At 47.1% G+C, this 12,322-nt stretch overlaps 1 protein-coding gene across 2 annotated transcripts in view; it reads right to left on the bottom strand.

Annotated features, from left to right (window-relative positions):
* Positions 1-12,322, bottom strand: part of RNF128 (ring finger protein 128) — a 72,923-nt gene that overhangs the window by 35,876 nt on the left and 24,725 nt on the right. The window contains exon 1 of one of the 2 annotated variants that reach the window (XM_038748303.1): positions 8,693-9,119. The exons of the other annotated variant lie outside the window; for it this stretch is intronic. Within the exon in view, the coding sequence (XP_038604231.1) occupies positions 8,693-9,104 (412 nt within the window). The 5' untranslated portion in view covers positions 9,105-9,119. Of the gene's footprint in view, positions 1-8,692; positions 9,120-12,322 lie in introns of those variants that run through there. 2 annotated transcript variants of the gene reach the window in all.

Below are 12,322 nucleotides of genomic sequence, written 5' to 3'. Positions count from 1 at the left end.
CCGCAGCAATCTTTCGTGTGCCACTACTGTCCAGTTCTACAACAAGGAAGTTCAAAAGTAACCACAGTGACACTTTAGTTTTGTGACCGTAATCATAAAAAGTCAAAAGAAAAAGGAGTAACTGCAACCATGGCACTCCCTAACACAAAGCTAAGGTACAACTGATGAGTCAGGGAGAAGAAACAAATTCCGGCTTTGGAGTGTTCCTTGTGAAATGAGAATAGAAAAGAAACCTCAAAGGAGGCAGATTTGTAGTTAGTCAATCTAGGCTTAATTTCCCAGAGCCATAGTGTGAGGCAGAGCATAATCAGAGGAGTAGAATGGAAAAGGCCAAGCAAAGTAGCCAATGAGCTGGGTCCGAGTAATCAATAAAAACTGATCACCCTCATTCATTTATAACCAGTAAAAAAATAGCCAGACACATACTAGGAAGGTGGAAGAGAAGCAGAATGGAAGACTGTGAGCTCATTGTTGGGTAGGGACCATCTCTATATGTTGTCAACTTGTACTTCCCAAGCGCTTAGTACAGTGCTCTGCACACAGTAAGCGCACAATAAATACGATTGAATGAATGAAAATATAACAAAGTCTGTGTTTATGACTTTCCAGGATAATCGTTACAAAAACTGAAAACATTACTGACTGTGGTGTTTCTAAGTAAATTCTTTGGGCTTTATTCCCCCAAGGTATCCAGGACAATATTTAAAAAACAACATCCAAACTAGCAACTATAACTATTTTTCCTTTACCTCTAGAGTTCATGTAAATCCTAAAGTGACATTTGCAGTCCATTTACATTTACAGTAGAATTTAAAGCTTGAGTGCATGTTTATAGTGCTTAACTGAATCAATTACAGTCGTAATTATTTGAGCATTTACCGTGTACAGATCACTTTTTCAAGCACTTAAAAGACTATCACATAACTGAGTTGGTAGACAGGTTCCTGAACACATGACAGTTGCAAGAAGAACATTAAGATGTCACAGCCCAACTGAGTCTAGAGAAAGTCTCCTTCTTTACACTGGAGAACAGTTTGGGATTACATCAGGAATGTTTGATTAACAACCTATTTCACCCACGGAGTACGCCTTTCCAAAGTAAATCTGTAACACCTATTCCATCCATGGAACCCTCACTGCTTTTCCTCATATCTCACACCACCTGGCCTCAGGTTCCTTTTTCCCAGGATGACACAACTATAGACAATTGGTTCCCTTTCTCCTATGGCTTGAGAAAAAGAGTGTTATTTCTAATTGTATAACCTCTCTACCCCAATACCTGGTCTCCAGGCTTTGAACTCCTTCCCTGATTAGTTGTTAATTATCTCCCAATAATATCCCAGAGCAATCCACAGTTCAGATAACTATCTCTTTAATATTTGGCCTGAGGCCTTTAGGTATTTCAGTAAATCTGAGATTGCTGAATGACCTCTTCTTAATCAGTCAGTCGGTCAGTGGGTCAATCTAATTTATTGACCACTTACTGTATGCAGAGCTCAGTACTAGGTGCTTAGGAGAGTACAATATAACAGGCACATTCCCTGCCCACAACGAGCTTTCAGTCTAGAGAGGGAGACGGACATTAATACAAATAAAAGTACAGATATGTACTTAAGTGCTGTGGAGCTGCGAGAAGGATGAAGGAGCAAGTCAAGGTGATGCATTGGGACTGGGAGAAGAGGAAAGGAGGGAAGGCCTCTTGGAGCAGATGTGCCTCTAATAAGGCTTTAAAGGAGGGGAGAATAATTGCTTGTCAGATATGAAGATATGGGCAAAAGGTTGGTGGCGAGACAAATGAGACAGAGGTACAGTGAGAAGGTTGGTATTAGAGGAGCAAAGCGTGCGGGCTGGGTTGTAGTAGGAGAGTAGCAAGATGAGGTAGGAGGGGACAAGGTGATTGAGTGCTTTAATCATTTGTGCCTTGGTCTTTGAATCTCATAAGAGTTAAAATAATACCTCATATGAAATATAATTATAGTTATATTATCTCATTAAATATAATTCAAGAACAATCCTTCAATTGTATTTACTGAGTACTAACTGTATGCAGAACACTGTACTAAGCAATTGGGAGAGTACAGTACAACACAGTTGGTAGACACGTTCCTTGCCCCCGAGGAGTTTACAGTCCATAAGGAGAGAGAGACATTAATATAAGAGAATTACAGATGTGCATGTTAAGTCCTGTGGGGTTGAGGGTGGGGTGAATATCAGTGCTTGAAGGGTACAGATCCAAGTGTTTGGGCAATATCAAAGGGAGAGAGGGAGCTGGGGAAAAGAAGGCTTAATCAGGGAAGGCCTCTTGGACCTAAATAAGGCTTCGAAGATGGGGAGAGTGGTGGTCTGGCGATATCAGTCAGTCGATCGTTATTGAGTGCTGTACTAAGCGTTTGGGAGAGTACACTATGACCACATAACAGACACATTCCCTGCAAACAAGCTTACAGTCTAGAGAGGACTATGAAGGGGGAGGGTGTTCCCATCCAGAGGGAAGAGGTGGGAAAGGAGCAGCAGTGAGACAGATGAGATGGCGGTACATCGAGCAAGCCGGTGATAGAGGAGTGAAGTATGTGGGCTGGGCTATAGCAGAAGATCAGAGAGGTAAGGTAGGAGGGGGAGAGCTGAGTGAGTGCCTTAAAACTGATGGCAAGGAGCTTTTGTTTGATGAGATGGATGGGCAACTACTGGAAGTTTTTGAAGACTGGGAAAACATGGACTGAAAGTTTACGTACAAAAATGATCTGGGCAGCAGAGTGAAGTATGGATTGGGATGGGGAGAGACAGGAGGCAGGGAGGCCAGCAAGGAGGCTGATGCAGTAGTCAAGGCGGGGAAGGATTAGTGCTTGGATCAGCATAGTAGTGGTTATAATGGAGAGCAAAGGGGGGATTTTAAAAACTTTGGGAAGGCAGAACCGATAGGGCTTGGTAACAGATTGACTATGTGGTTTGAATGAGAGATGGGTTTAGAAGAATGCCAAGGTAACAGTTTTGTTAGGCCAGTATTCAAGAAAACGCCACTGATAAAGTAAACTTCAAAATCTAGGAAAAGCATATTGAATCAAGGACTGCTTCGTTCAAAACCCAGCTACAGGAATGAAGGCAAGAGATTAAAAAAATTAACATTTACTGTTAAATGTTACTTCAGTGACTTGGGTTTTGGTGGTGTTTTTTTTCCCACTTTAAAACATTCCTCCCTCCAGATGGACTGTGAGCCCAATGTTGGGTAGGGACCATCTATGTTGCCGACTTGGACTTCCCAAGCGCTTAGTACAGTGCTCTGCACACAGTCAGCGCTCAATAAATACGATTGAATGAATGAATGAAACCCAGAGCTCTTTGCAATAAACCAGAGCCGCAGGGAGGGGTTGTTGAGGCAGGGAAATCTAGGAGACTAAAGGAGTGGAATGAAAGGAAAAAAAAAACCCATCCTTTTTCACTGCTCCATTTCCAATGCATATGCAGCCAAAACGCTGGAATAATATGCTTGGGAAGTGGGGTGAGATCTCTGGCTCGCTTCTCCTCGACCCTCCAAGACAACAACAACAAGAAAGCCCCCTCTGAAGAGAAGCAACAAGAACTCGTTTGTAAATTCCCATTTTCCCTGGGGTAGAGAAACGCGGTTATGACAGGTAATTAGCTAGGAATTTCCTCCCAATTCCCAAGCCAGAATTTCAGGAGGGAGAAGGAGCGGGGGTGAATGGTTGGCGGCAGGGAAAAAGAAGGTAAAGAAGAGAGAGGGATAAAGGGGATTCATTCATCAAGTCAATAAATTGTATTTATTGAGGGCTTACGTGTGCAAAGCACTGTACTACGCACTTGGGAAAGTACAATATAACAGCAGACACATTCCTGCCCAACAATGAGCTCACGGACTAGAGAGGGGAGACGGACATTAATATACATATATGAATAAATCACAAACGACAGACATATACCAGCGTGGCTTAGTGGGAAGAGCTCGGGCTTGGTAGTCAGAGGACATGGGTTCTAATCCCGGCTCCGCCACTTGCCTGCGGTGTGACCCTGGGCAAGTCACTTCACTTTTCTGTGCTTCAGTTCCCTCATCTGTAAAATGGGAATGAAGACTGGGAGTCCCACATGGGACAACATGATTTACCGCGTCTCTATCCCAGCGCTTAGAACAGTACTTGGCGCCTAGTAATAATAATAGTGATGACATTTGTTAAGTGCTTACTATGTGCCAACCACTCTCCCCCTAAGTGCTAGCGGGGATACAAGGTAATCAGGTTTGTCCCATGGGGGGGCTCAGTCTTAATCCCCGTTTTACAGGTGAGGTAACTGAAGCACAGAGAAGTCAAATGACTTACCCAAAGTCACACAGCAGACAAGTGGCAGAGCTGGGATTAGAACTCACGACCTCAGACTCCCAAGCCCGGGCTGCTTCCACTGAGCCACGCTTCTTCTCTAGAGCTTAGCAAATGCTATTATTATTATTATTATTGTTAAGAGTGTGGCTTTGTGGCAAGAGCACGAGCTTGGGGGTTGGAGGTCGTGAGTTCTAACCCGGGCTCCGCCACTTGTCTACTGTGTGACCTTGGGCAAGTCACTTCATTTCTCTGGGCCTCAGTTCCCTTATCTGGAAAATGGGGATTATGACTGTGAGCCCCATGTGGGACAACCTGATCACCTTGTATCCCCCCAGTGTTTAGAACAGTGCTTGGCACATGGTAAGCACTTAACACATGCCATCATTATTATTATTCTCTGGGCCTCAGTTCCCTCATCTGTAAAATGGGGATTATGACTATGAGCCCCATGTGGGATAACCTGATGACCATGTATCTCCCTCAACGCTTAGAACGCTTGTACATTTTTATTACTCTATTTATTTATTTTACTTGTACATATTTATTTTATTTTGTTAATATGTTTTGTTTTGTTCTCTGTCTCCCCCTTCTAGACTGTGAGCCCACTGTTGGGTAGGGACCGTCTCTATACGTTGCCAACTTGTACTTCCCAGTGCTCTGCACACAGTAAGCGCTCAATAAATACGACAATGAATGAATGAATGAACAGTGCTCGGCACATAGTAAGCGCTTCACAAATACCATCATTAAGTGCCGTGGGGCTTGGGAGGGGGGATGACTGGAGGGGAGCCCAGCCCCGCGGCAGGGGTGCTCGCCAAAGCGCTCATTGCAGGGCTCTGCAGAGGGTAAGCATTCAATCATTCATTGAGCGCTTACTGTGTGCGGGACACTGTACTAAGCGCTTGGGAAGGCGCGATAGCCTGATGGTTGGAGACGGTGCGAGCCCACTGTTGGGTAGGGACTTTATATGTTGCCAACTTGTACTTCCCAAGCGTTTAGTACAGTGCTCTGCACACAGTAAGCGCTCAATACGACTGATTGATTGATTGAAAGAGCCCGGGCTTTGGAGTCAAGAGTTCATTGGTTCACAGGCCTTCCCTGACTGAGCCCCTTCCTTCCTCTCCCCCTCGTCCCCCCATCTTACCTCCTTCCCTTCCCCACAGCACCAGTATATGTGTATATGTTTGTACATATTTATTACTCTATTTATTTATGTATTTATTTTACTTGTACATATCTATTCTATTTATTTTATTTTGTTAGTATGTGTGGTTTTGTTCTCTGTCTCCCCCATCTAGACTGTGAGCCCACTGTTGGGTAGGGACTGTCAACCTACGAATGAATGAAACCCAGAACTCTTTGCAATAAACCAGAGCTGCAGGGAGGGGTTGTTGAGGCAGGGAAATCTGGGAGACTAAAGGAGTGGAATGAGAGAAAAAAAAACCCATCCTTTTTCACTGCTCCATTTCATTCATTCATTCATTCAATTGTATTTATTGAGCGCTTACTGTGTGCACAGCACTGTACTAAGCGCTTGGGAAGTACAAGTTGGCAACATATAGAGACGGTCCCTACCCCAACAGCGGGCTCACAGTCTAGAAGGGGGAGACAAACAACAAAACAAAACAAATTAACAAAATAAAATAAATAGAATACGTACAAGTAAAGTAAATAGAGCAATAAATCTGTGCAAACATATATCATCATCATCAATCGTATTTATTGAGCACTTACTGTGTGCAGAATACTGTACTAAGCGCTTGGGAAGTACAAATTGGCAACATACAGAGACAGTCTATACAGACGCTAAGGGGAGGGGAAGGAGGTAAGGTGGGGGGATGGGGAGGAGGAGAAGGGGGAGAGGAAGGAGTAACTTGCCCTTATCTGCTGTGTGACTTTAATAACAATAATAGCAATAATTTCCAATGCCTATGCAGCAAAAACGCTGTAATGAATGAAACCCAGAGCTCTTTGCAATAAACCAGAGCTGCAGGGAGGGGTTGTTGAGGCAGGGAAATCTGGGAGACTAAAGGAGTGGAACGAGAGAAAAAAAAAACCCATCCTTTTTCACTGCTCCATTTCCAATGCATATGCAACAAAAACGCTGGAATGAATGAAACCCAGAGCTCTTTGCAATAAACCAGAGCTGCAGGGAGGGGTTGTTGAGGCAGGGAAATCTGGGGGACTAAAGGAGTGGAATGAGAGAAAAAATAAAACCCATCCATTTTCACTGCTCCATTTCCAATGCACATGCAGCAAAAACGCTGGAATCAATGAAACCCAGAGCTCTTTGCAATAAACCAGAGCTGCAGGGAGGGCTCTATATATTGCCAACTGGTACTTCCCAAGCGCTTAGTACAGAGCTCTGCACACAGTAAGCGCTCGATAAATACGATTGATTGATTGAGGCAGGGAAATCTGGGAGACTAAAGGAGTGGAATGAGAGAAAAAAAAACCCATCCTTTTCACTGCTCCATTTCCAATGCATATGCAGCCAAAACGCTGGAATAATATGCTTGGGAAGTGGTATGTTGCCAACTTGTACTTCCCAAGCGCTTAGGAAGCAGCGTGGTGCAGTGGAAAGAGCCCGGGCTTTAGAGTCGGAGGTCACGGGTTCAAATCCCGGCTCCGCCAGTTGTCAGCTGTGTGACTTTGGGCAAGTCGCTTAACTTCTCTGGGCCTCAGTTCCCTCGGCTGTAAAATGGGGAGGAAGACTGTGAGCCCCAGGTGGGGCAACCTGATCACCTTGTAATCTTCCCAGCGCTTAGAACAGCGTTTTGCACATAGTAAGCCCTTAATAAATGCCATTATAAAAACTTGTACTTTCCAAGCGCTTAGGAAGCAGCGTGGAGCAGTGGAAAGAGCCCGGGCTTTGGAGTCAGAGGTCACGGGTTCAAATCCCAGCTCTGCCAGTTGTCAGCTGTGTGACTTTGGACAAGTCGCTTAACTTCTCTGGGCCTCAGTTCCCTCGGCTGTAAAATGGGGAGGAAGACTGTGAGCCCCAGGTGGGGCAACCTGATCACCTTGTAGCCTTCCCAGCGCTTAGAAGAGTGCTTTGCACATAGTAAGCGCTTAATAAATGCCATTATAAAAACTTGCGCTTAGGAAGCAGCATGGCGCAGTGGAAAGAGCCCGGGCTTTGGAGTCAGAGGTCACGGGTTCAAATCCCGGCTCCGCCAGTTGTCAGCTGTGTGACTTTGGGCAAGTTACTTCTGGGCCTCAGTTCCCTCAGCTGTAAAATGGGGAGGAAGACTGTGGGCCCCGAGCCCCAGGTGGGGCAACCTGATCACCTTGTAATCTTCCCAGCGCTTAGAACAGCGCTTTGCACATAGTAAGCCCTTAATAAATGCCATTATAAAAACTTGTACTTCCCAAGCGCTCAGGAAGCCGCGTGGAGCAGTGCAAAGAGCCCGGGCTTTGGAGTCAGAGGTCACGGGTTCAAATCCCGGCTCCGCCAGTTGCCAGCTGTGTGACTTTGGACAAGTCGCTTAACTTCTCTGGGCCTCAGTTCCCTCGGCTGTAAAGTGGGGATGAAGACTGAGCGCCCCAGGTGGGGCAACCTGATCACCTTGGAACCTTCCCAGCACATAGAAGAGTGCTTTGCACATAGTAAGCGCTTAATAAATGCCATTATAAAAACTTGCGCTTAGGAAGCAGCGTGGCGCAGTGGAAAGAGCCCGGGCTTTGGAGTCAGAGGTCACGGGTTCAAATCCCGGCTCCGCCAGTTGTCAGCTGTGTGACTTTGGGAAAGTTACTTCTGGGCCTCAGTTCCCTCAGCTGTAAAATGGGGAGGAAGACTGTGAGCCCCGAGCCCCAGGTGGGGCAACCTGATCACCTTGTAATCTTCCCAGCGCTTAGAACAGCGCTTTGCACATAGTAAGCGCTTAATAAATGCCATTATAAAAACTTGTACTTCCCAAGCGCTTAGGAAGCAGCGTGGAGCAGTGCAAAGAGCCCGGGCTTTGGAGTCAGAGGTCACGGGTTCAAATCCCGGCTCCGCCAGTTGTCAGCTGTGTGACTTTGGGCAAGTTACTTCTGGGCCTCAGTTCCCTCAGCTGTAAAATGGGGATGAAGACTGTGAGCCCCACGTGGGACAACCTGATCACCTTGTAATCTTCCCAGCGCTTAGAACAGTGCTTTGCACATAGTAAGCGCTTAATAAATGCCATTAGTAGTAGTACAGTGTTCTGCACACAGTCAGCGGACCGTCTCTATATGTTGCCAATTTGTACTTCCCAAGCGCTTAGTACAGTGCTCTGCACATAGTAGGCGCTCAATAAATACGATTGAGGATGATGATGATGATTGATTGATGGCTCTCCCCGCCTCGGGGAGGAGGAGGAGGAGGAGTGTGCAGTACTCACCCTGGTGAGCCATGGGGATGACCTCGTTGCGGGTCCCGGGGGAGTTATAGATGACGACCCCGTTGGCCCCTTGCCGGGCGGCCAGCTGGATCTTGTGCGCGAAGGTGCAGCCCCCGCCGCGCTGGATGAAGGCCAGCCAGGAGGCCGCCGGGGCCACCGTGAAGTTGGCTCGCGGGTGGCAGGCGTCGGGCGGCCCGGGCCCGTCGGGGGGCACCAGGACGCCCTCCGCGCGCTCCAGCGGCGAGTCCTGGCCGAACACGCCGTCCTCGCCCAGCTCCCACACGGTGCGGTTGCCGCCGGGGGCCGGGGAGCGCCAGGACACGTTCACGTAGGCCGTCCACACCGCCGCGGCGCCCCGGGAGCCCGGACACAGCGCCGCCGCCGCCAGCGACGCCCACAGCCACGGCACCATGGCGACCTCCGCCCGCGGGGACCGGAGGCGGGAGCACGGACCGACGGACGGGTGGACGGACGGGCCGCCGCCGGCCTGAAAGCGCCGCCCACTCCGCGGGCCGGTGGACGAGGCGGAGGCCCTGCCCCGCAAAGTCCGCCCACTCCGGGGGGGGGGGGGCAGTGTGAGGGAGACGACCGCCCCGCCCACTCCGGGGATCAATCAATCGTATTTATTAATGATGGTGATGATGATGGTGATGGCATTTATAAAGCGCTTACTGTGTGCAAAGCACTGTTCTAAGCTCTGGGGAGGTTACAAGGACCCAAGGAATGCCCCTGGGAGCATCATCATCAACGATCATCATCATCAATCGTATTTATTGATGGTGATGATGATGATGATGGCATTTATAAAGCGCTTACTAGGTGCAAAGCACTGTTCTCAGCGCTGGGGAGGTTACAAGGACCCAAGGAATGCCCCTGGGAGCATCTGAAAAGGGACTCTCCCCCTCGTCCCCCTCTCCATCCCCCATCTTACCTCCTCCCTTCCCCACAGCACCTGTATACATGTTTGTACATATTTATTACTCTACTTATTTTACTTGTACATATCAATTTTATTTATTTTATTTTGTTAGTATGTTTGGTTTTGTTCTCTGTCTCCCCCTTTTAGACTGTGAGCCCACTGTTGGGTAGGGACTGTCTCTATATGTTACCAACTTGTACTTCCCAAGCGCTTAGTACAGTGCTCTGCACACAGTAAGCGCTCAATAAATACGATTGATGATGATGACTCTGTTGTTGCCAACTTGTACTTCCCAAGCGCTTAGTACAGTGCACACAGTAAGCGCTCAATAAATACGGTTGATTGATTGATTGGCCTTGTCCCGTGTGTCACAAAGAAAAAGACCCATATATTCCATCTCCTATCCTCTCTCCTCACCTTAGTATCTCTAAAACTAGAAATATTATTCTAGCTTAACTGGAGTAGATTGGTCCAGGCCAAGCACGAATGCTATCACTTCGTAATAATAATCATAATAATGGCATTTATTAAGCGCTTACTACGTGCAAAGCACTGGTCTAACAGCCACGGCACCATGGCGACCTCCGCCCGCGGGGACCGGAGGAGGGAGCACGGACGGACTGGCGGACGGGCCGCCGCCGCCGGCCTGAAAGCACCGCCCACTCCGCGGAGCCGGGGGGCGGTGGACGAGGCCGAGGCCCTGCCCCGCAAAGTCCGCCCACTCCGGGGGGGGGGGGGGGCAGTGTGAGGGAGACGACCGCCCCGCCCACTCCGGGGATCAATCAATCGTATTTATTAATGATGGTGATGATGATGATGGCATTTATAAAGCGCTTACTAGGTGCAAAGCACTGTCCTAAGCGCTGGGGAGGTTACAAGGACCCAAGGAATGAAGGAATCATCAAGGACCCAAGGAATCACCTGTATATATGTTTGTACATATTTATTACTCTATTTATTTTACTTGTACATATCTATTCATTTTCTTTTGTTAGTATGTTTGGTTTTGTTCTCTGTCTCCCCCTTTTAGACTGTGAGCACACTGTTGGGTAGGGACTGTCTCTATGTGTTGCCAATTTGTACTTCCCAAGCGCTTAGTACAGTGCTCTGCACATAGTAAGCGCTCCATAAATACGATTGATGATGATGAAGGAATGCCCCTGGGAGCATCTGAAAAGGGACTCTCCCCCTCGTCCCCCTCTCCATCCCACATCTTACCTCCTTCCCTTCCCCACAGCACCTGTATATATGTTTGTACATATTTATTACTCTATTTTACTTGTACATATCAATTTTATTTATTTTATTTTGTTAGTATGTTTGGGTTTGTTCTCTGTCTCCCCCTTTTAGACTGTGAGCCCACTATTGGGTAGGGACTGTCTCTATATGTTGCCAACTTGTACTTCCCAAGCGCTTAGTACAGTGCTCTGCACACAGTAAGTGCTCAATAAATACGATTGATGATGATGATATTTATTACTCTATTTATTTATTTATTTATTTTACTTGTACATATCAATTTTATTTATTTTATTTTGTTAGTATGTTTGGGTTTGTTCTCTGTCTCCCCCTTTTAGACTGTGAGCCCACTATTGGGTAGGGACTGTCTCTATATGTTGCCAACTTGTACTTCCCAAGCGCTTAGTACAGTGCTCTGCACACAGTAAGTGCTCAATAAATACGATTGATGATGATGATATTTATTACTCTATTTATTTATTTATTTATTTTACTTGTACATATCAATTTTATTTATTTTATTTTGTTAGTATGTTTGGTTTTGTTCTCTGTCTCCCCCTTTTAGACTGTGAGCCCACTATTGGGTAGGGACTGTCTCTTTATGTTGCCAACTTGTACTTCCCAAGCGCTTAGTACAGTGCTCTGCACACAGTAAGCGCTCGATAAATACGACTGATGATGATGATGATGACTTGTTGCCAACTTGTACTTCCCAAGCGCTTAGTACAGTGCTCTGCACACAGTAAGCGCTCAATAAATGCGATTGATTGATTGATTGGCCTTGTCCCGTAGGTCACAAAAAAAAGACCCATATATTCCATCTCCTATCTTCTCTCCTCACCTTAGTATCTCTAAAAATAGAAATATTATTATAGCTTAACTGGAGTAGATTGGTCCAGGCCAAGCACGAATGCTATCACTTAGTAATAATAATCATAATAATGGCATTTATTAAGCGCTTACTACGTGCAAAGCACTGGTCTAACAGCCACGGCACCATGGCGACCTCCGCCCGCGGCGACCGGAGGAGGGAGCACGGACGGACTGGCGGACGGGCCGCCGCCGCCGGCCTGAAAGAGCCGCCCACTCCGCGGAGCCGGGGGGCGGTGGACGAGGCGGAGGCCCTGCCCCGCAAAGCCCGCCCACTCCGGGGCGGGGGGCCAGTGTGAGGGAGACGACGGCCCCGCCCACTCCGGGGATCAATCGTATTTATTGATAATAATAATAATAATGGCATTTATTAAGCACTTACTATGTGCAAAGCAATGTTCTAAGCGCTGGGGAGGTTACAAGGACCCAAGGAATGCCCCTGGGAGCATCTGAAAAGGCCTCTGTTGTTGTCAACTTGTACTTCCCAATAATAATAATAATGGCATTTGTTAAGCGCTTACTATGTGCAGAGCACTGTTCTAAGCGCTGGGGGAAGATACAAGGTGATCAAGTTGTCCCACGTGGGGCTCACAGTCTTAATC

The sequence above is a fragment of the Tachyglossus aculeatus genome, chromosome 6 (assembly GCF_015852505.1).
Source record: "Tachyglossus aculeatus isolate mTacAcu1 chromosome 6, mTacAcu1.pri, whole genome shotgun sequence".
Lineage (NCBI taxonomy): Eukaryota > Metazoa > Chordata > Mammalia > Monotremata > Tachyglossidae > Tachyglossus > Tachyglossus aculeatus.
Note: the sequence above shows the minus strand (reverse complement) of the source record. Positions and strands in the feature narration are given on the sequence as shown.